A 22,481-nucleotide genomic window follows, 5' to 3' on the forward strand; every position below is an offset into this window, starting at 1 on the left:
CTCAGCATCCACCACTAAAGAGATTGTACTCACTGGCGAGAGCAAACGGTGTATTTTGTTTGCTACTAGTCCATGTCCTCTACTGAGCCAAAACCAAAACAAGCAAAATCAAACCAGAATCACCAGAAAAGCAAGAAAGTAAAACAGAATTCCCCCACACAACATAACCATGTTGGATAAACAGAGAAGGAAAAATAGCATCAGTGCAAACAACAGAAGAAGTTTCAATTGGTCTTGTTCTTTGTTTTTATTTTTTAAACAATACCTAATGTGTGTACCCTGCTTCAAGCTGACAGTGATGTTAAAGACAGCCCTACGTCTTGGTCTTGTTTAGTATATTATAAAGCTGTGAAGACTAATTTTTAAGGATTTGCTTGCTTTTAAAACTTTCTTATTCAATATTCTTGTCCACAGTGAATCTAAAATCCGTCTTTATTTGGGATTTCTTTAAATCTATGAAATACAAAATAGAGAAACTCTGATATAGATTTTTAGAGTAAACAAAATAAGTAAAACTATATTATAAGGGTGGTTCTGTGATCATCACATCGACGGTACCTTATTGCCTCACTATTCAAGTCAAATATGTATTTTAAAAATATATGATATGGTTACTTAAATTAATGTCAATAATAAAAGGTGACATTTTTATTAAAGCCAATTTATGTTTTTCTATTCAAGATTTAGAATCACTTTTAAAACCCACATACCTTTCTTCACACTAAAAAACCCCCTACCTACACAAAAGCCATACTGCAAACGAACTGCTTTTATGAAAATTACAAATGATCACCTATTGTGACTGAAAACGATGGTTCCTTATCACATTTGTCTAAAAACTTTTATTTTTAAAATTTTGTGGAATGTACTTTCAAAGCATGAGACAGATTTGTTCATGACTCCACATGATGTCAAACCATGCTGGTTGTGTGTGTGTGTGTGTGTGTGTGTGTATGTGTGTGTTGCTTGTTTTTGTTTTTTGTTTTTTAATGAGTTACATGTTCCAATGGTAAATGATGCTCAAATTTCTTTCAATCCCCAACATTTTCTTTTAACAAAATTTTAACACTTTGTATATGTTCAAACCCTTTACCAGGTAGTTTATCTATCCCCAGCACACACTTGCTCTCTCGCTCTTGTTCTCTCTCTCTCTCTCTCGCTCTCGCTCGCTCTCGCTCTCGCTCTCTCTCATTCTCTCTCCCAGTTCTCAGTCTCCTCCTCTACCCCTCCACCCCCAACACCCATTTTACATACAAGAATGACGAGAAATTAACTAACACAGTTTGGTAGTAAAAACAAATAATAGAAGAAGCCAGACATTTCCCCCCAAACAAACAAAACACCGACAACAGATTCTTTAATTCTTAATCTGTAAATATTATAACGAATTTCTATTGAAAGACAGTGTCTTCTTAGACCATACTTTCTCCTTCATTTATCATAGTTAATCCTTTCATACATCTTACTTTCTCAAATACCACTTGCATAAGCATAAAGCCAGCTGCTTCTCACTTGCTTGGTAACCCTGGTGTGTTCTGCCATTGTCTTTCACAGATCATTTCCCTCCTTAGTTCTAATTTCTACTGCTCCCATTCAAAACCTATTCTAAGTACATAGGTGCTTATATTTCTGACATATGATTTCAAACATTAGTATCAGTTCATGTTAAAATCAGAGGTGTGAGAACCACTTGCAGATTTCAACTTGTTACTATACTTTTTTTTTCAGTTTTAAGACAAGAAAATTCAAGTAATTTCAAGTAATTCAGCTTGTTTCCCTGCCTTCATTTTATCAGGGCTCTTGCCCTGACGTTTCTTTTCCCACCCACCACCCTCCCCTTTTGCCATCAAGCAGTTCTAGTAAAATCAGACCAAAAAAAAAAAAAAAACCCGCGGTATGTAGCATTGTGAACCAGAGCTGCTCCCCATGCCCAGGTGAAGAGTGAATATAAATAATGCATATACACATACTCATTTCCCAACGACATTGTTCACAGTGTCACTTCTGTTAAGTTTTAGGTAGCATGAAGCTCATCAGCACAGAGAAAAAGCTTCGCTGAAAACTCATCACAGGGCGGGTGCTTACTGAGAATTCAATAGCTCTGTGGCATGCGTAGGTTCTAGCTCTGTTAGTTTAAGAACCTGGAGCTAATTAAGAAGCTTAATGAGTATAGTCATGAGAGTATGACTGTTTGTCCCCAGTAGCCTTATAGAAAACATGACCTAAAATTAACTACTGGTTTCTCTACTCATTCTTCTTAAAGCAATTCACTGAAAAAAAAAATTAGACTCTAAAGGACACTGTTTAATGCTATTGGGGGGGGGGGTTCTTTGCATTGAGAAGGATGACTTCTCTCATTGGTTAAAAAGATCAAAAGCATGCTTTTCATTCTGTTCAAATTGCCACATGGCAAGACACAGCCACAAACTCAGATTAGCTTGTTTCTGCTACAATTTGTCACAACAATGATTAGGTCTGAATTCGTTATTTTAAGTTAATCACAATTCAGTACATGACCTCAATATTTCCATTATTTCACCAGTTTTAAATTCATATTTGAGGTTTATCACTCAGAAATCATGTTGGTGGACATTTAAACATGGTATTTGATATGAAAATGGTATTCACAGAATACAGGTATTATATTTTGTGTGTGTCCTATAAACAGTTGGTGTGTGGGAGATAATTGGCCACTTGTCCACTCATCATTGATAAATCTATTTACACATTTTTATCAAAAATATGGTATTTACATATGTGTAGTTCTTTCTTCTAAATCTTGCTTTAGTTCATTTTAATGTAAAAAAATACCAAACCTCCAGAGTAATTTCATCTTCTTAAAGTATGACAGTGAGGGCTTTATTTTCACAATAGGCAGCTCTGGGAAAACCTTGTCTAGGTTTCAAGAAAGTTAGATATTTTTGTATTCTTTATTATCACAACGAATGAGATTGGGTAAATCAAACTATGCCAAAGAAAATCACGACAGACGGAACTGCTACTTAAAACATGAAAACTAATAAAAAAGAAATGACTCAATCACTTTCTATTTCTCCAGCACATATGTAGAAGCTCATGGCCAAGCAACGATGCGATTCCCCCATCCTGTTGCTACTTCTCCCAGTTAGTTCCTCTACGGTATCACACAATTCGTTCAACAGTAAGGGGCTGTACATCTGAGGTCTGCTTGGCTCAGGCAGACTATGTGGAACTCTGGGAGGATCGGTCATCATGTGGGCTCCCGTCAGAGTTTTCAGTCTCTCCCTCGGAGATGGCCTGCATTGGCGTACTGTACAGCCTGCAGCGGACACTGTAGCGGCTGCTGCTGGCCACAGGTGGGACCCGGGAACGTCCAATCCGGGATGATGCTGAGGTGGCAAAGGTTTTCGAGGAAAACCCTTCTGCATTGACTCGTGGAGAGCACGGGGACAGAGGGGACAGCGCTTCAGCCCCAGGTGTGCCCTGGTGGGTATCCTCAGGGCTCTGTGGGGACTCTGAAGTGAACTCTCCAGGAGGCTTGGGCAGGATGGGGCTCTTCAGGATTTCGGTGGCAGACATGCGGTAACTAGAATCAGAGCGACTGCCTTTCTTAAGAAGCAGTAGCTTAAATTCTTCGTTGGATGTGTTGGACTTTTTGGCATTTCGGTAGATGAGACCAGGAGACCTCTGGCTAGTCCCAGATGTCACATTGCTGCCGGTTGAAGCGACAGAACTGGAACCGCTGCTACTGCTGCCAAGGGGAACCCTGGATTTGCTTCTAATAGACATGTCCCCAGAATCTTTCCTTCCAAGGACTTTCCTCTTGGATCTTTTAAGAAAAGAGAAAATGGGGTAAAAATCTGAGTCCACATACAATTTATGAATTAATAAGTTTGCCATCTGATTCCCATATCTAGTATATTTAAAGAGCATCCTATATAGTAGGATACTAAGCATTAGCACCATACAGAGGAAGCTTAAGATTCATTACTTGCCCCCCTAGAGTTTAAGCGGGGGGGGGGGGGGGGGACTGCCAACTTCTATTTACAATGTGGGGCAAGACTGTTGCTTTTTCTCATTCAATCTGTAAAATACAGAGAAATATTCTCACGTCAACAATTAGCTTCCAAATAATACTAAGTACAGCAAATGAAAAATGGCGTCGTTGGGACACGACTGGCCTTAGCTGGATACCTGATGGGCCTTGATGATGAATAGTGGAGATTTGTGCTACAGACTAACCTACATTTTACAAATTAAGTCGTTTTAATTCACTGCACATGAAAAGTTAGTTTAGTGACTTTTCAAATAAATCAATCTGTTTTTGAACGCAAATGCAGTAATCCTTAGCTACTCAGGGACAGCAATAGTGTATCAAGCAGTAAGTCAACTCTTTGTGAGGAATTGAAAATTCAAACCATCTCTGCAGCTCTTAAAATATTATAAAACCTAAGCTCTCAAGATAGAGAAATAACTCTTGTCACTGGGATGGACATAAATAGGCAAATCCTCCACAAATACAAATCTAAGTTTACCAAACTCCTTAAATCTACCTAACCTCTATTTCGATCGTGGAATTGTTGATCTTATTTTGGATTAAGTGCGCCCAAACCCGATGAGTCTTCAGCCTAACTTAGTCATTCCTGACTCTGGTGGCACGTGTTCTCACCAACGTAAAACCTTGTGTGGTGAGGAAAACGTGAGCTTTGCCTTTCCAGATTCCAGAGGAGTGCGACAGTGCTCAGAGAGACCCCTGTGGTTGATATTTTTACACATCTGTTCTTGGTGTCACCCGAAGGTAGAATTTTCATATAGCAGGTCTTATCAGCATCTATAGTATTCTAGACACAAAATGATTTACCAACAGAATCAAATCTGTGAGGTTAAGTTTAGATGCTTAACTTATTCAAGGCAGCATAGGAAGCAGCATTGTAGGATTCTGATTCAATATCTTTCTAATTCTACAAATGTGTATTCTGCCCACTCTTCCAGACGCATCACATGGTTCTTTGAGGGCTCATTAACTTACATAGCAAATTAATAATTTGTTCTGGGTTTGAAGATACATTGTGAGGGTTAGAGGAATATGATTGGCGTTTAGACAACAACTGGAGTTGAAGAACATAAACTGGCGATTCTTACCCTGTTTGTGAGGAAGCTTGACTGCTTACGGTATACACAGAGGCTGCTACTAATGGAACTCTTAGGAAAATGCAGTTGCGAAAGAGCAGTGCTCCTTCTTTGAGAAAAATAAAACCAAATGAAACAGCACTAACAGAAAAGAGAACCCTTTTCAAAAGCAGAAGCTCGAGGGGCGGGAGGAGAGATTAAAAACTGCTTGCGACAGCTTGAATTTTGCAAGAAAATGGATGGAGCTGGAAAACATCATTTTGAGTGAGGTAACCCAGACCCAGAAAGATAATTATCACATGTACTCACTCATAAGTGGTTTTTAAACATAAAGCAAAGAAAACCAGCCCACAAATCACAATCCCAGAGAACTTAGACAACAAAGAGGACCCTAAGAGAGACATACATAGATCTAATCTACATGGGAAGTAGAAAAAGACAAGACCTCCTGAGTAAATTGGGAGCATGGGGACCTTGGGAGAGGGTTGAAGGGGAGGGGGGAGGCATGGAGGGGAGCAGAGAGAAAAATGTAGAGCTCAGTAAAAATCAATAATGATAATAAAAAACCCTGCTTGAGAAGAGTTTATTTCCCAAATGGTAAGTCTGTGAAAAGGGAAAGATAAAGCCTGGCTTCTATCCTTTGGGAACTGCATCTCAGTCCCCAAGGCCAGGTGGAAGAAGAGACTCATGTTCGTGGAAAGAGCACATTTAGCATCATTTGGTTCAGTGGCTAAGAGTTGGCTTTCAAGGATGAGTTCTGGCTCTGCTTCTCTGGTCAGCAGCTGGAATGGATTGTTACAAATATGGGCCACTGATTATAATGATTATATGGGCCACAGGTTAAAAAGGTACAAAAGAGAAAGTGTGCCTGGGCCAGCAAAGGCACAACCATGTTCTGGGAAAGCAACCCAGAGAACATCCGCTATTCATGGGCTATGGCCTTTCATTTTGGAGATAAAAGTCAGCACCATGAAAGAAATTCAATTTTTAAAGAGAAAAGAATAGAAGAGAGCAGTTTTCAGTTGTTCCGAGCTGAGATGGGCTCAGATGGTTCTGGCAAATCAACATATGTTTGTATCAGCTAGTGTGAGGTTACAGATTTGAGCATATTTTATAGATGCAAGGGATTACTTAAAAGCCAGGGCTAAAGAGTGAAACTCCGTGGCAGGGGGCTTTCCTAGCATGTCCTGAGTTTGATTTCTAGTACTGCATAGGTAAATAAGTACAAAATGTAATATGTACAACAGAGGTTATTCTTGAATTTGGGTTTTCACTCCAAGTCATTTAATAATAAATTGTTTTCACAGGTAAATTTGTTTCAGAATATCTTTCCTGGGGGAATCACCCAGTATTTCCCCTTTGGTGATTCTTACTGGGCTCTCTTAATTGAACTTTATATATCTGTCCATCTAGCTATAGCTATCTATCTAGACTCATATTTTCAAACATGCGTACAAGTCTATGAATTTTATTTGGAAAGATACTTCTTCCTTGGTTGCTTTTGTTTTGTTGTGTGTATTATGGGGACAAAATGCTTCCCCACATTTTCATTCAAGGAGAGACACTTCAAGAAGCAAATTCTTTTCTGTGCCTTTTGTTTCTGGGAAATTGGCGACACTCTCTCACCTGTGAATGACAGCGAATAGATCCTCAGTTGTTCGAGGTTTGTTTGGAGACACAAACACACCCTCAGCTTCAGCTTGAGAGTCCTCACTGAGCGGTGAAGTGATGGAGTCATCACTCGGTGATGATTCTTCAAACAAGAACAGAAACCTCTTTAGGAGGGAGCTATACATCTCACCACCTTGTTGCCCTGACGCCAGGATCAACCAAATAGAAGGTACCTTACCACGATCTTTAAAATGAGAGAGAGATCTGTCAAATATTAGTTCCTAAATAACAATAGGTTTCTTCTAAATTGTTTTAATAAATGAAAAAAAAATGGCAGAGGTAAACCGACACTCAGGGCTAGAGAGAACTACAGGGGATGCAGGAACCACCATAGGACACATTTCCACTTTAACAAAGGTATCTTGAACTGACCTTTCAATGAAGTCTCGTCCATACTTCCTTGGGTCTCCTCTGCTCTGCTGTTGTCAGAGGCACTTTTGGCTGAAATACCTGAAGCAATATTTTCCTGCTCAGAACATTTTTCAGGGAGTGAATTTATAGTTGACATCTCTGACTCATGGCGGATGGTCACAGGCACTTTGTCGTGGTGACGGCTCACAGCACGTTGATGCTTATGGTGACTGCTCATGTCTGTTACTCTAGTTGATGAGTTGGCTTGAAGTGTGATTCCATCCACAGATTCCAGTTTCACACCTTCTTCCCCAACTCCAGAGGGTGCCTTCGGTCCTTGTTGTGGGACTCCATCTGGACTAGCTCCGTACTGCATCATTTTACTGCCCAAATCACTGGGGCGGGCAGCAGACACCCTCTGAAACCCTGTTGAATAGCCACAGTTCTTACTTGCTATCTTTTCTGGAATAAGCTCACTTTCCATCTGTTTTTGGTCTTTCATCACACTTGAATCGGGAGGATTGCTACCAGCTGAGGTTACAGTTTCTGGATCGCAGAAAGTAGGGTTCTTTTCCAGATGCTTCTCTGGCCCCATTTCAACTGCAGAGGCATCTAAAAAGGACAGGAGGGTGTCTTCAGCGGAGTACTGGCGTGATACTGATTTCCTTGTTGGGTGTGGCCTGGTTTTACCTGGAGATACAGAAGCCGCAGAAGCTACTGTTGCAGTACTCTCTTCTAAGCCAGGGAGATCTGTATCATTGCCCTCCTTTTGCTTAACTTCCTCAGACTTACTGATAGACCGAAGGTTGACAGATTTCAGGACCATTGGTGTGATTGCAAGAGACGGCGGGGGGTTTGACCTCAGCATATCTCCGACTGTGTTCTGTTTATGAGTAAAAACATGCAGCGGGTGGCGGTGGTGGAATGGTTTGTTCAAAACATTATGAAGAGCACTTAGGTCAAGATGGGTAGGAGGTATAATCGGAAGTTCCAAATCTTTATTCAATGACAGGGCTCCATCTTTCAAAGACGGTTGCTGTAGTGAGGATTTCCTTTCTGGGACTTTAGGTTTTCTTTTGCTACCTCCAGGAGACAATGGACCTGAAAAGAAAGCTGTTGGGAAAGAGGAGGTTGGTGTTTCTGACTGGCTTGAGTAGCCACTTGATGGAGATGCCAAGCCAGCCAGCTTTTCTGGTGAAGCCAGTTTAAATTCATTATCGACAGAAGGAAGAGATGGGGTGGTGGCCCTTGATTCTGACTGGGATGTTTGGGATTCAGAACTCTCCGGAGATTTGATGCATTCGATAACTGTGGTACCCGTAGCAGTGCTTGAATTAGATAAGGATCTGTAAGGATCATTTGTTTTCAAGTCATTTAGAAGCCAGAGGTCTGCATAGTGAGTTGATTCAGCAGCACCTTCATCTTTGAAAGGTGAAATGTCTGTAGCATCCAACTGAGGTTCCTTAACAGCGTGTTCACTCTGGTTTATCCAAGGAGAGTCCTGCTTTGCAGGCAGATTGGCATTTTCCACTCGAGAAGGCGTGTTGGAGAAATCAAGAGGCAGCTTCATTTCCCTGGAACTGTGAGGCAGATGCTGACCACTGCTTATCTTTGGTTCTTTCTTCTCAGAAATCTCTGTGTTTTCATCAGACTTTCTCAATGACGAGCTACGTTTAGGTGGAGTCGGCTTTGCCTTTGGTTTCCTGAAAGAGATGCTTGGTCTCCCCTGCCTCCTGTGGTCTAAGTAGTCTTGCCAGGCACAGTCCGGAAGACCAGGAGGAACTCCTACACCCTGACCATTCTCTGGGCCCAGGCCTGCATAGTGACAGACATAGCTCTTATTACCTTTGAGACCACAGTCAAAGTGCATCGAGGTATAGTATCCTTCTGTATCCACTGAGAAATGAGAGCTAGTGTCTGCTTTGTCTGAAGGAGACTTTTCCAGAAAGCTGTCATAGGTGCCCATGCTTGTGAAACTTGGGCAGCCCAGGCTATCTGCCTTTGGACGCTCTGGACTAAAATCTTGGCGGCAGGATGCGTCATGATGGTGGTGCAGATAATTCCACTCACTGTCGCTTGCATTGCTGTTGTTGGGGTCATCCAGCAGATCTGCAACAGTGGAGGTGAAGGAGTTTGTCCGGTGGCCTCTTACTTTATCCAAGTGGTCATTGTACTGTTCTGTCACGAAGACACTGGTGTCTTCATTAGCATTCGGAGCAATGTTCAGTGACAACTCCGAGTCACAGTGCGAAGAGCCAGTGAGGGGAGGAGAAGCTGCAGGAGGGATTGTCTCTGAGGTCTGGGAGGGGCACGTGGAGCTGCTCCCACTCCAATTACCACTGGACGACTGGTGGTCATCTTTCTGGTCCATGTGGCTGCTGAGGAGGACACTAGCTGTGGAAATGCAATGGATGGGGCTTCCAAAGGTGTCTGAGTTGGAGGAGATGTCACAGCTTCCAGAGTCAGCCGCCATTCGGGACAGACGAGACCTCCCCCTCTCACTTAACTTGTGCTGGGGGCTGTGATGATGCTGAGAGCAGGCCAGGCCCAAAGCAGGCTGGTGTTCCTGTGCACTTGGGCTGCTTGGAGCTTCACTACGATCATTAGGGGCTCTTACACGGTCACCCACAAAAGGCTTGCCTTCTTCATATGCTGAGGGTTTAGCATCAACTTTGGGTTCAGCATCTCCACCTCTATTTCCTTCCCGAGGAAGGCTCCGAGATCTTGTGCGGCTGCTCACCACAGGAGTAAACATGGTTTCGCCTTTGTCTGCCAGGGCAGAGATGTTGCCAGCAGAATGAGAAAGGGAAGCTGCAATGCTTTGACCCCTTTGAGCTCTGATTCTCCTTCTGGATGGGGCAGCAATCAGAATATCTTCAGTTTGGCATTCAGAGTCCCTGGTTCCGGACCTCCTATTGACAGTGTTGGAGGGGTCTGGGTTTGTGTGCACAATCACATTCCTTTCCCTGGCCACGGGTGATTCATCAGAATCTAGGGCACATGGAAAACACCATAAGATATTACGGATCGGCAGATTAACAGACATTCTGAGGGTTGTTTATAAATCTCTGTGCTACCGTATTAAAACTTTTTCCTACAGAAAAGATTAGTATCTAAAATTAGGAGAAAGTTTGGCTGTTTTCTGTACCTCATTTGTCTCTGTTTCTATCTACATGTCTATTTGTATATGTGCACACACACATGCATCGTGTACACTTATTGAGAGAAGATATGCTTTTTGTTTTTAATGAATCATCTCTCTTTGTATTAATTTGCTCCAACAAGTGACTGCTTTCATAAAAGAAACATGATTTCAAAATTCAAAAGCCAAAAAACAACTGAAATACAAAATCTAAAGCCCTGGCCACTACTTTTCACTGGTGTTTTGAAATACAAACATAATGGAATACAATTCATAGACTTCATTAAAAAAATCAATGTCTTTTTTTAATTTTTATTTTTAAACTACCGCCTCCTCCCCGTTTCCATTTCCCTCCCCCTTCAAAGTCTTATTTACATGGAGTTGCTACCATAATATTTTGGAATTAGTATAAATATTATAAAATACATTGAACAGAAAAATTTAAATATTCCCAAAGATACATCTTTAAGATTCCATATTTGAGCCGGGCAACGGTGGCGCATGCCTTTAATCCCAGCACTCAGGAGGCAGAGCCAGGCGGATCTCTGTGAGTTCGAGACCAGCCTGGTCTACCGAGCTAGTGCCAGGACAGGCTCCAAAGCCACAGAGAAACCATCTCGAAAAACCAAAAAAAAAAAAAAAAAAGAAAGAAAGAAAGAAAAAGAAAAAGAAAAAGAAAAAGAAAAAGAAAAAGAAAAAAATTCCATATTTGAATATGTTTAAAATTTACTTGAAAAATAAATTTCACCAGGAATGCTTGCATCTCTAAGGGTAAGCCTCTATATTCGAGAACAGAGTTTTAAAAAAAAGCCAAATAGTTTTCTGAATGTAAACTAAATACACAGTAGTTTAAAGTGGTCACAAGTTAAAACTTGCAGTATTTCTAAGGGATGCTATAGTTGAAGGCAGTTGAAAGTGGCACCTATTTCCTCTCCTTGTCACTTTCACTAGACAGAAACCATGAACATTTTTTATGCCACACCTATTTCTTGTTGAACTCTTCTGGGAATCCCCGAGATGGTTTTCCTTCTCCTCAATTTTCGTCTCCGCTGTAGGACGGATTGTGAATGAACAAGAGAACAGCGTATACTAGCTTCTCTGTCAAAGCCAACTCCTGCAACCCACAAAAAGGTCTTGTTAGCCTTTAAAATAGCAGACCAATTTTCATTTGCTTGGAACACAGTGATGTTTATTGATTGGAAGTCATGGGAGACTTTGGATTAAATCTGTGAACAAATATAAGAAAGTCCTTCTTTCACCCTTATTTAAATGATGCTATAGTAAGGTTTACTTCTAAATTCAGCCTCCCACAACAGTTTGCAAAGCCAAAAGAAAGATGGAAAAGAGGAAAATGAAAAGAAATATAGAGAAGAGAGAGGGACATCAGCAAAACCCTCTCACACTGACCTGGTTATAACCTTTAGTCACTATTATTTTCTGCTCTATTTCTGGGCTCTTTGAAACTGATACCTTTTGCATAGTAGATCAGTACCCAAGATGTGAACCTAGTGCATCCTAACCTGTTTCTTTGGGTCACAAAGTGTCTTTGTGAGTTTTTCTCTGTTCACCTCCTCTGTTCAATCTTCTCTAAGCATACACACACACACACACACACACACACACACACACACACACACACACACACACAAACTGCTGTGAGGAAATACAACATCACAACAGATTAGGGTTTTCTTCTTTTTGATAATCTTCTAACTCTACTTTTGTCTTGTGAATAAACTGGGTGCTTTTGGTTTGGAAATAAACATAAAGAGGAGTCCCCAGTCCTGCACTTAAAATGGCTCTACCTCTGATGCCAATCAGCTATATGTCAGACTCCCCGGTCTTCAAAACATTGTTTGTTGTTATGCATGCAGGGACCAACCATGGCGATTATTAGTTCTTCTCTGTACTCACATTAAGTAGCACTATATGTGGTTCTATTAAATTCGAACAATAAAGAGGAAGGTAAGGAATTCAAACTCTGTCTGGCACAAGCATGCACTGTAGAGTTTCCAGTGCAAGCTGTGGCTAAGGAGTCTGGAATGCTGTGCTTCAGGATTTGATCACCTCATCATTTTTCCCAGCTGTTAAACCTTGGGTCAGCTGTATAGCATCAGAGTGCCACCAGTTTCGAGGCCCACTTTGAAATCTATCTGTCCTGTGATGAATGATTACAATGTTATCAGAGAATTCATAAGCATGATATTTTCCTTTCTTAGTTCCAATAAAAACTTAAATCCTCCATTTGAATCATAATAATTATTGAATACATGATCTACAGACACTGTGTGTTATATGGATGTCATTAACATTGTTCTCATTGAAGCTCTTGAAATCACCATCTAATGTGAGCCTTCATCTTGAGAGTTCCTGAAAGAAAACTGAAAGAAAAAAAAATCTTCTCTTTTTTCTAATCACAAGATGATGGCCCATAATCACAGCACTACAGTTTGAAAACAAGAGTTACAGTGCCAGAAAAAAAAGCAGGGGCTGCTAATAGTCAGATGTTCCCAGGCTGAAAAATTAGTTAAAGGGGTGCCAGAATGATCCAATTTGGCAGATGAACTCCTCCAAATCATCTCATTTAGATTATAGAGGTCCGATAAGTACACATGTTTAGAATAATTTATCCCATAAGTTGAATAGGTCAGCAGGAAAATTAAGTCTCAGCTCACGGCACAACTGGCCAATGCATTAGAGTATCTCTCATTCAGGAGGGAAAATAATATCTGTCCCAGATACCGAGCCCATTTGTTCCCCCACTCTAGGTGAGAGAAATCTGAGTGGAAATAATAATAACAATGTCTAAAATGCTTCTCAGGGGACTTGCAATCTTTAGTTATGGGGAATCAAGGTGAAATCAGTCACAGCGTGGCTGTTTTAAATTTTTCATTACACAAATAAGGTAAAAGGGAACTAGAAAAGGTGTTTAATAAACACTAATGGGAGATCATTTAATTGGGGGGGGAGAATGATTGAGAACAAAGTATAACTCTCCCTCTCTCTCTCCCTCCCTCCCTCTCTCTCTCTCCCTCTCTCTCTCTCTCCCTCCCCTCCCTCTCTCTCGCGCTCTCTCTCCCTCCTTCTCTTTCACACACACATACACACACACACTCATACACACACAAATCACATTATTAAACCTATCAGATTTATAACTAAAATTCCAAGCTCCAGCTCCAAAATTCACTCCCTCTGCTATCAGACTCTGAAGAAAAGTCCAGCTAGGCTTCCATCCTACCTAGACTAATATGCAAACGTTGAATGCATACAAGAGCAGAAAGTGAAAAGAAGTCAAGCTTGCTGGTTTTAAAACACAATTCACCCCTCATCTCTGTATCTCGAGATTTTCAGATCAAAAATCCCTAAAACCAATACAGAAGTCTAAATGGTCTTTTAGCAAAGCCTACCTTTATCCAGGGAAGCATAAAAACAGATTTTTTCTAGTTGGTCGACAGGACCTTATTTGCAGTTTTAAAAACCTGGGTTTTGCTGTTTTCTTTCTTGCTGTGGTATACATCATTATCATGTGATTAATCACTGCCAACGAGCTATTTGGTGATTTTTTTTTTCAAAAAGAAACTGTCCATCATTTACATAACAAGCAGTCCAGCAGAATATATGCAAATTGGTGTTCAAACCTGACAAAAGCATACTGAATTATCTCCTGACTTGTTTGTTGACGAAAGATTTCTTGCTCATAATAAAACTATATTCTTAGCTGATAGGGAAGCTAACAGCACAGGTTTTGACCATACTGAATACATGGAATATTCAGACCCAACTGCCCCTAAAGGAAAGAAAGAAAACGATACCAGTGACATTGATGGGAATAATGCAAGAAGAAATCACTTGAGCATCCTGTTTCATCTTCTCCTCGGGAGTCGGGAGAGGTAGCGCTTTGTTCCAGTTGGTCTGCTTGTCCAGTGTAGAGGGGACATTGTGTATTGGGTTTTTCGGTCTCTGTCCTAACATGACATCTGTGTCTTCATCCTCTGCAGAGTGGGACTGCAAGCAAAATATATTCAGAATCACATCCCATACCTTACATGCATAAGGAATTTCATAGTTCAGTCTTTTAAAACAAGGCTAGAAATAAGCATGTAAGACAAAGGAAACAGTCATAGAAAATAGTAAACAGAACTAATAGGAAGTTTTATTTCAATAGTGAAGAGGTACAGAAGGAAAAAAATGGGCCCACAAAACATGCTTTTCAGGTGAAACGGGATAAAGAGAAGAGACAAATTAGTCAGAAATCCTGTGCCTTCAAACTGAAGAAAACTGCCTGTCTCTAAGCCACTGAAAGGTAAATCTCCTTCTATATCTTGATGTCACTATAAATTCCCGTCAAAAATCCTGAGAGCTCTAGACCATGCTGATCAATGAAGGCAGATGAGCTAAAAGCCTATAAAATTCCTCAGAGACTACGAAGAAAACCCGGGGACAGGAGACAGTCTGGAACACACCACCTGGAGGATAAACCACCAACCTAATCCAGGAGGCCATCAGAAGTCCAGGAGTTAATTGCACTGCAGAAAGACAGCTTTGGTGAATGACATTTCATAAAGTCAGTTTAACTGACATTAGATGTCCGCAGAAACGCCAAGGAAAAGATGTGCCCCAGTATCCAAGTACAGTGGAATATACAAATTCTGTTTCTGGAGGGAAAGATAGAAGCAAGTTTCTCTTTCGGCTTTGGACTGGTAAGAAGAGTTCTGGTTTAATTTCTTGCAGCTTCGTTGTGCAAAACTTTTCTTCCCGCTGCGTAAGTTAGAGGCTTTGATTTCTATATGACATTTGAAAATTGTCTGTCCAAGCCCATGATAAATATTAATGCCGTCTAACTTTTAAGCTTGGGCTCCAGGCCCAGATTATTCAAGAGGCCCCATCCCACTTTGGGTTTCAGGGTTGGCTTTCTAAACCAGAGTCGTAAAAGACCCAGTTTCCACCACTGAACCCAGTTCTCTTTCTTTATACAGTTCAGAAGGAGATGGGTAACTGTGTAAAATAACTATTTCATTTCCTCTTATTTCAGTAAGGTTTTAATAATACTCTGTTCTAAAAATCGGGATTCAAAAAAACAAAACAAAACAAACCTCTCCAGTCTTCTTCACATTGGAAACTGTACTATTGGCTCAGGGTCACATGTATTGACAAATGAACTGTCCTCAAGTCTCCTTACAGAGTAGGCTCCCAGAGCCCCTTATTTAAAGGAACCCCAGCATTTGCTTACCTTACCAGAGGTTTCCGCAAAGCCCCCTAATACACCCAATGGTCTATGATATCCCCCCCTTGGGAAAATTGTGTTCACCACGAACGGTTTAGTAAAATATTGCAACCTTCTTTCTCTCTTCAGCTTTTGTGCAGATTCCCAGAGAAGTGAATAGCTCAAACAAAGTTGGAGCACAAAAGACTTTGTTTCCTAGGTAACTTTCAAAAAGAAAAAAAAAGTTTTGTGTATGCAGAGAGGGAAGGAGGGAGAGAGAAGGAAGGGGGAGGGAGAGAGAGAGAGAGAGAGAGAGAGAGAGAGAGAGAGAGAGAGAGAGAGAGAGAGAAAGGTAAAGCTGAGCACCAAGGAAAAACTCCCACCACCAGAGACCTCATTTTGCTGGCGATTCCTTCCTTGAATAACAATGGACTTGAAAGGACTGGATGGTGACTTGACTCCAGGTTCTGACCTGCAGCCAAAAGTACTTTTTATTTAATGGTGACAGGGGCAATTGGCTGCCAGAGGATCCTCTCTCTCTCTCTCTCTCTCTCTCTCTCTCTCTCTCTCTCTCTCTCAATTTGAGAAGCTGAACCTTCACTGGTCTGATAAATACAGGGGAAACTGTATTTTCCCCAAACTACAAAATCAAGAAGCAGTGAATAGAGGATACCTATGTTTAGCAGAGCTGCAAAGTGTCACTCCAAGGGGGACATTAATGGGGACAAAACCAGTGACAGGGCTATCCTTAATTCAAGTTAGGAAAATACCGTCCTTTAAATTGACGTAAGAGAAAAACGGTTAGTTGAAAATGGGTTTGCAATAAAGTTAAAAAGAGAGAAAAAAGGGAAAGAGTCTGAAAAAGAGCAGGATAAGGCTGCAAAGCAATGTTCTCAGAACCAATACCTTTCTACTCCATGGGGTCATGTGGCAACATTCAGTAGGGGAGGGCGAGCGGGTGCTGTTAAACTATGAAGACGGAATGCAAAAGAAAAAAAAATTAAAAATGTACACAACAGAATGCCTTAGTTAGACCAAACCTATGATCCTAACAAATACAATTCTGGGAGACATTCTCTCCTAAATGATTCCATTTTGGCCAGGAGGACAGATTCTGGACCTAGAGTTCTTCAATTCAAATCCTGACAACCTGGTATTTCTCCTACATGATCAGGTGCAATTCTTTAACATCTGTAGCAAGATAGGTGAATAACAGCCTCTACCCTCCAGGGCTATTTTGAGGAGTAAATGAGTAAATACACAGAGTATCTGTAGAATTCTGGCACTTAGCATGCTTTTATGTTAGTGCCGGCATGTGTGGATGTGTTTTTGAATGTGTGCAGGTAGGTGTGTGTAGGTATATATGCATGCAAGTATGTACATGTGCATGGGGAGGACAGAGGCTGGACTCAGGTATCATCATTTCTCATGAATTACCCATTTTCTGTTTGTTTGTTGTTTGGTTGTTTTTTTGTTTTGTTTTGTTTTTGTATGTGTGAGGGTCTTTAACTGGCCTGGAGCTTGCCAAGTAAGCTAGGCTGCTTGGCCAGCGAATCTCAGGGATCTGCTTGCTTCTACCTCCCCAGGCCTGGAATTATTCGTGTGTACCACCACACCAAGCTTTCAGATTTAGGTCCTCATGTTTGTAAGGCAAGCATTTAACCTACTGAACCATCTCTACAGTTCCATAACTTTCTCATCTTTTCGATCTAAGTCTTGCCAAGTTGGGAAAGACTAATTTTTTTTTTCTTCCCGTAGAATGACTTTCTTTTCCCATGAATTCTTCAGGGAACATTGTCCTCTGTCTCATCTCCTCCATACTGCTCCAATTTGCTTCTCTCTCATCAAGAATATTTAAAGATCATTGCTTCCATGAGAGTTTTTGCTTCACACCCACACCCACACAGGGTTTAATGCTGGGCTGCCAGCATCTCACAATACTTAAATTGAGGAAGAGAGCCTATCTTTCATTTTGTATTGGATGAAACAAATCATATTGCCAATCTTGCTTGGAAAATAATTTGGTAATCAGTATTCTCTCTCCAGGATCTACTAAGACACTGAAGCTCTGTTTGTTTTGAGAGAGAAAGATTCACTACCCTGTCCATGTTGGTCTCTAAACCACACTCATCCTGCCTCAGCCTTCCAGGTGCAGGACTTACAGGCTTGCCCTACCATGCGTGCCTGAAACTCGTGAACTTCACCAGGTGAGAAAAACCCACAGGCTGATTACGGGCAAGGATAGCTAGTTATGAATGTAGCCCAAAACAAAATTTTCAACTTACCAAAAATATTGTGATTTTATTATTATTATTCTCAGTAACTTTCTTTGTATATCTGTCCAAGGACTCTGTAGATAGCAATGCCATATTTCAATGTCAAAGGCTAGACAGGCCTGTGAGTCTAATCTATATCAGCTTTAGATTCAGTTACGTAGATATTATAGTACTTACCTTATAACAGGGCTTTAGTATAATACAAATTATCATTGAACACACACATACTGTGTTTATCTAGTAGATTGTGAATTCCTGTATTTAACTTTTTCTCTCAGTCTTTCATGATACTAATTGTGCCCCCTCATAAGAACTCACCAAAATATTTGCCCACTCAAATGATATCAGCGATCTGTGTGTTTTAGCAGTTATGAGAAATCCAACTAAAATTAGGGTCATGTCCAAGAACTCAGGAGGGATCAAATACCATGGAAACCTCTGTCTTACTAAAGTAAACATATAAAACCAGGCAGGAAACCACCAGAAACTTCTGGTTCCATAAGTGGATTGGTATGGGTGGATATTGAACCTGGTTATTCTCAACCCTATGGCAGGTATGCACTGTGAGAGGCATTTAAGATCTAATTCTAATTTAAGTTTCTAAGCTTTATCTGGTAAGGTTGTTCCATTAATTTTTATGTAGAGCAAATGTCATTTCCTCGTCACCACTTCATTTTGACTAGATCTTAAGACTAATGAGTTTAAAGAGTCTAAGTCTCCTCCACTGGAAGATGTACTAGGTATCACCTGAGCTCGGATTTCACTCTGGCTCTATCCTGAGACTCAGTCATAGACAACGTATATGTCTCATCTAAGAGACTGGGATATCTAAAATAGAGGAACAATTCATAGAAGCAAGCAAAAGGGAGCCTCAAAGTATCACGGTGATATGGGAAAGGAATTGCTTCAAAGTAATTCAAAGCTTTGGTAGCTCATGAAGAAATTTTAAAAATACATAAGAGGAGACTGCTTGCTGTTCAGGAAACATGAAGGATATTAATATTGACAAATGAATTTTGGTAGTTCATCATGAATCCCCCAAGTACTCTCTCCTGCTGAGTATTTTTTTTTTCAGGAGTGAGAGATGAGAAGTAGATTTTATTTTTTATCTGTTTGCAAAACCCACCTACACATTAAACAAGTAGGAGGTAAAACCTAGCAGTGACTAAGGGTGGCCTTGACTGGATCCAGGCTGTGAAGACCACTGGTTTAGGCTACCTTAATCAAACCAAGGTCTCCTTGGATTCTACTCCCCAGCAGATTCAGCTTCAGCTAAGCATCTTTCTTTTTAGTAACAGTCCTAACCTATGGCATGCAAAGGCTGATACCGGGAAACCTTGAGCTTTGGAATGGAGAGGTAGGGCTCTTTGGGTTCTCCACCTAAACCTAATTAGGCTCCCTGTAGCATTAGAGTGTCCGTGCGTGTAATATTAACTGGACTGCGAATTACACACTATTTGAGTCTTGTATCTGAAACTGTCCTATCTCCTGGAGGTTGGTCAATGGAAGTAAAATGACTCTGAGTGTTTTGAATTATATTTTATATGATGAGTGCCCAGAGAATTTTTCTCTAAATTATCTGATAAATCATATTGCAAGCCAGTGCTACCTCGGGGCATCTCTATTTGGACGAGAATGCCATTCCTTAATAGGTACTGATGGATAAGTTGAAGAAAAGCTGAGAATTGATCAAATTTGTATAAACCAAATTATTCTTTAATGGCTTTATGGAAATGTATCACATTGCTCATTCAGAGACATACTAGCCATTACTTATTCATAGCTGCATTACCACTGCCTCGGTAATGTTTTATAAATATTTGTTGTGTTGCTAGCACCTTAGTGTGCCCGATATTAAGAAACAAGCTTCCTCTTAAAGAAATAAAATTCCTCTTAAAGACATGACATCAAATTATTTCCACCTACACAGCCCTTTTCAGTATAGCTCTTAGTACAAAGTTAAAAATGACATAGCAGGGGGCTGGAGAGATGGCTCAGTGGTTAAGAGCACTGCCTGTTCTTCCTAAAGGTCCTGAGTTCAATTCCCAGCAACCACAATGGTGGCTCACAGCCATCTGTAATGAGGTCTGGTGCCCTCTTCTGGCCTGCAGGCATACACACAGACAGAATATTGTATACGTAATAAATAAATAAATATTTAAAAAAAAATGACATAGCATAGGGGAGAATAAGGCAGCATGAGAAAGATGCCTGTAAAACAACAGGTAATGAAAGAATACCCATCGGGACCCCTGCTTTTGGAAGAATCACTCAGTGCAGAAGTGGCAGTGAACAACACTTTTGCTTCTTTAAAATAACTGTGTGGGAAGAGTATTAGGAGACCACCATTTCATTCATTTAAAAGCATTTCTCAGATGAAGGCAAAAATCAGTTCCAGTGTAAACAAACTGTCAGACTCAAAATAAAAATAGTTTATTTCTCATGTACAGTGTGCTCGCTATATAATTCTTTTAACTTGTCTATACTATTGATGTTTTCATAAAGCATGCTGGAGAAAAATGAAAAATCCATTTCCTTTTCCTTTCCTAGGCTTTCATTTTGCCCCCCCCACCATTGATTTTGAGAGGCTTCAGACTAAATTACTACATTGTTGAATAAGCCAGGATCAATCATGTCTATCTTGTTCCTAACAATAGATTCTTCTTTGATGCCTCACCTCCATTTTGTTCTCTGTGGGTGCCATTGTATTTTCAAGCCGTTTTCCCTAGCTTTTCATAAGATTGCCTCAACCAAACCCAGAGTTATACTTATGAACAGTGCTCAGAACAAGAAATAACAAATATTATACTCAAAAGTAGCCAAGGAAATTTCTCTAGTGAACACTGAAAGAATATTTTCAAAACCCGATCTTTTTTTGTGTGGTATATGTCAGAGAGAAAAGTTCATGCCTCGACTTTTGTGGCTGAGAGCAAGTATTTCTCCAAAGACTTCGAGATTTCCCCAAATCTGTCTCTTAATGGCAGCAGGAGAAGAAAAAAAAAAAAAAAAACCTCTACTCCACATTTTATTTTCTGTTGGGTTTTATTTCATATGCTGATAGGGGATTATTTTGCTTCAAAACTTGCCAAAAGCCATCTGTTAAGATGTTGTGGGTATTCCATCAGGAAATGTTTTTGAAAAATTGGCTTTGGTTTGTGATCTAACTGATACCACATGGCATTCATAGCTGTCGAGTTTCAGAGCTGATTTACAGACATCGTGCTATCTTAAACTTGAGATGTATTTACTGGAGATGAGGTATTGCTATATATTTGAACAAGGAGTAAAATCTTAGAGTGAAGACATCCTTTACAGTCCATACCAGAGTTCTAGGGAGCTGACCTGGACTTTTAATATCACTCTACCGCAGGTCTTGATTGTCCTTAGACCGGTCTGTGCATTGATGTACATACTGTGGCCCATCTGGAAGATGGAGAAGGCCCATCTGCCTCAGATTTTTCTGTGTAGGAGTGTGGTGTGTGTGTGTGTGTGTGTGTGTGTGTGTGTGTGAATGTATTGTACATAAACATGAGCCATTTTGATCATTCTCTGAGGCTTAAAGAAGTTTGGCGATGCCTTCTTTACATGTCACGAGCACAGTCTGTCCCTTGAGACTACCTCAGAGTCTTCCATTGGCTGGTAATGTGATCATCTTTCCAAACATGTTTAATAATATTATTTTTAATACTCATCCTGGGCTTCTTTCTCCCCATGTCTTCAACTCCTACAATCACAAAGCTGAATAAGCAATGGAAAGTAAAATAATGAATGAGGAAGAGGCTTAGGGGGCATCCTCTGCTTTTGTAGGGCTGAGCCCCACCCCAACCTTCAGTTTCCTCAAATGCATAACCACCACCTAACGTGCCACCCTGAACCCCAAAAGTCCAGACTCATCAGTCCATACTCCTAGCCAGCTCTGACATCCAAAGCAAACCATACCAGCAAATACACACTTAGTAAGGTGTTAAAAACTCCCTGTGAAAAATCCAAGTGAATGTCACTGAAGCAGAATTTGGTACACAATTTTTGTAGGTCAGGAAGGGAGATCTTTGGAGACAGAATCTCACCAACTTATTCTTTAGCTACTTTGTGCATTCATATTGATATTTGGCAAAAGAAAACATACAAGATGAACAAGTGTTTACATTCACAGGGCAATTCGAACGTAAACCACAAGTCACTATGTATAATAAAGGGATTGAACTGAAAAGGAGTGGTAACATCTAGTGTTGGCAAAGATGGGACGCAACTGGAATGCGTCTAAATTGAAGAGAGTTATTTAACATGGTACAAACACTTTAGAGTGTGTTTGGTAGTATTAGTAAAGTTAAACATAAGTCTATTTTTAATTCCCTGCTAGATCTATGGATGGAAGAAAAATGCGTATATCCACAAGAAGCCTTGCATAAAATTATCTACAGCAATTATATTTGTAAAAGCCAAATAACCAAATAAAACCCTACAATTGCAAACAACTAACCCAAAAACCTGCCAACAACAGAGTGATAACCAGACTGCGGAGTACTGTATTTATAAAATTGTAATACAACACAGTAATCTACAAAGTACATGTGGGCTGAAGAGATAGCTCATGCTTCAAAGCCCAATGACCTCGGTGCAGTCCTCAGTGTCCATGCGGTGAAAGGAAAGAAATGACTTGTGCAGGTTTTCCTCTAGCCTGCACATGCATGCTGTGGCATGGGTACCTATGTGCATGTATGCACCA

At 40.5% G+C, this 22,481-nt stretch overlaps 1 protein-coding gene across 1 annotated transcript in view; it reads right to left on the reverse strand.

Annotated features, from left to right (window-relative positions):
• Positions 1-1,858: 1,858 nt before the first annotated feature.
• Nhs (NHS actin remodeling regulator) overlaps positions 1,859-22,481 on the reverse strand; it is a 339,701-nt gene continuing 319,078 nt past the window's right edge. Inside the window, exons 4-9 of the mRNA XM_050160636.1 lie at positions 16,386-16,448; positions 14,089-14,281; positions 11,256-11,387; positions 7,153-10,122; positions 6,736-6,862; positions 1,859-3,808 (exon numbers count right to left, since the gene is read on the reverse strand). Coding sequence (XP_050016593.1) covers positions 3,202-3,808; positions 6,736-6,862; positions 7,153-10,122; positions 11,256-11,387; positions 14,089-14,281; positions 16,386-16,448 — 4,092 coding nt within the window. The 3' untranslated portion in view covers positions 1,859-3,201. The remainder of the gene's footprint in view (positions 3,809-6,735; positions 6,863-7,152; positions 10,123-11,255; positions 11,388-14,088; positions 14,282-16,385; positions 16,449-22,481) is intronic.

The sequence above is a fragment of the Alexandromys fortis genome, unplaced genomic scaffold (assembly GCF_014885135.2).
Source record: "Alexandromys fortis isolate MF-2015 unplaced genomic scaffold, M_Fortis_MF-2015_v1.1 scaffold_120, whole genome shotgun sequence".
NCBI classification, from domain to species: Eukaryota; Metazoa; Chordata; class Mammalia; order Rodentia; family Cricetidae; genus Alexandromys; species Alexandromys fortis.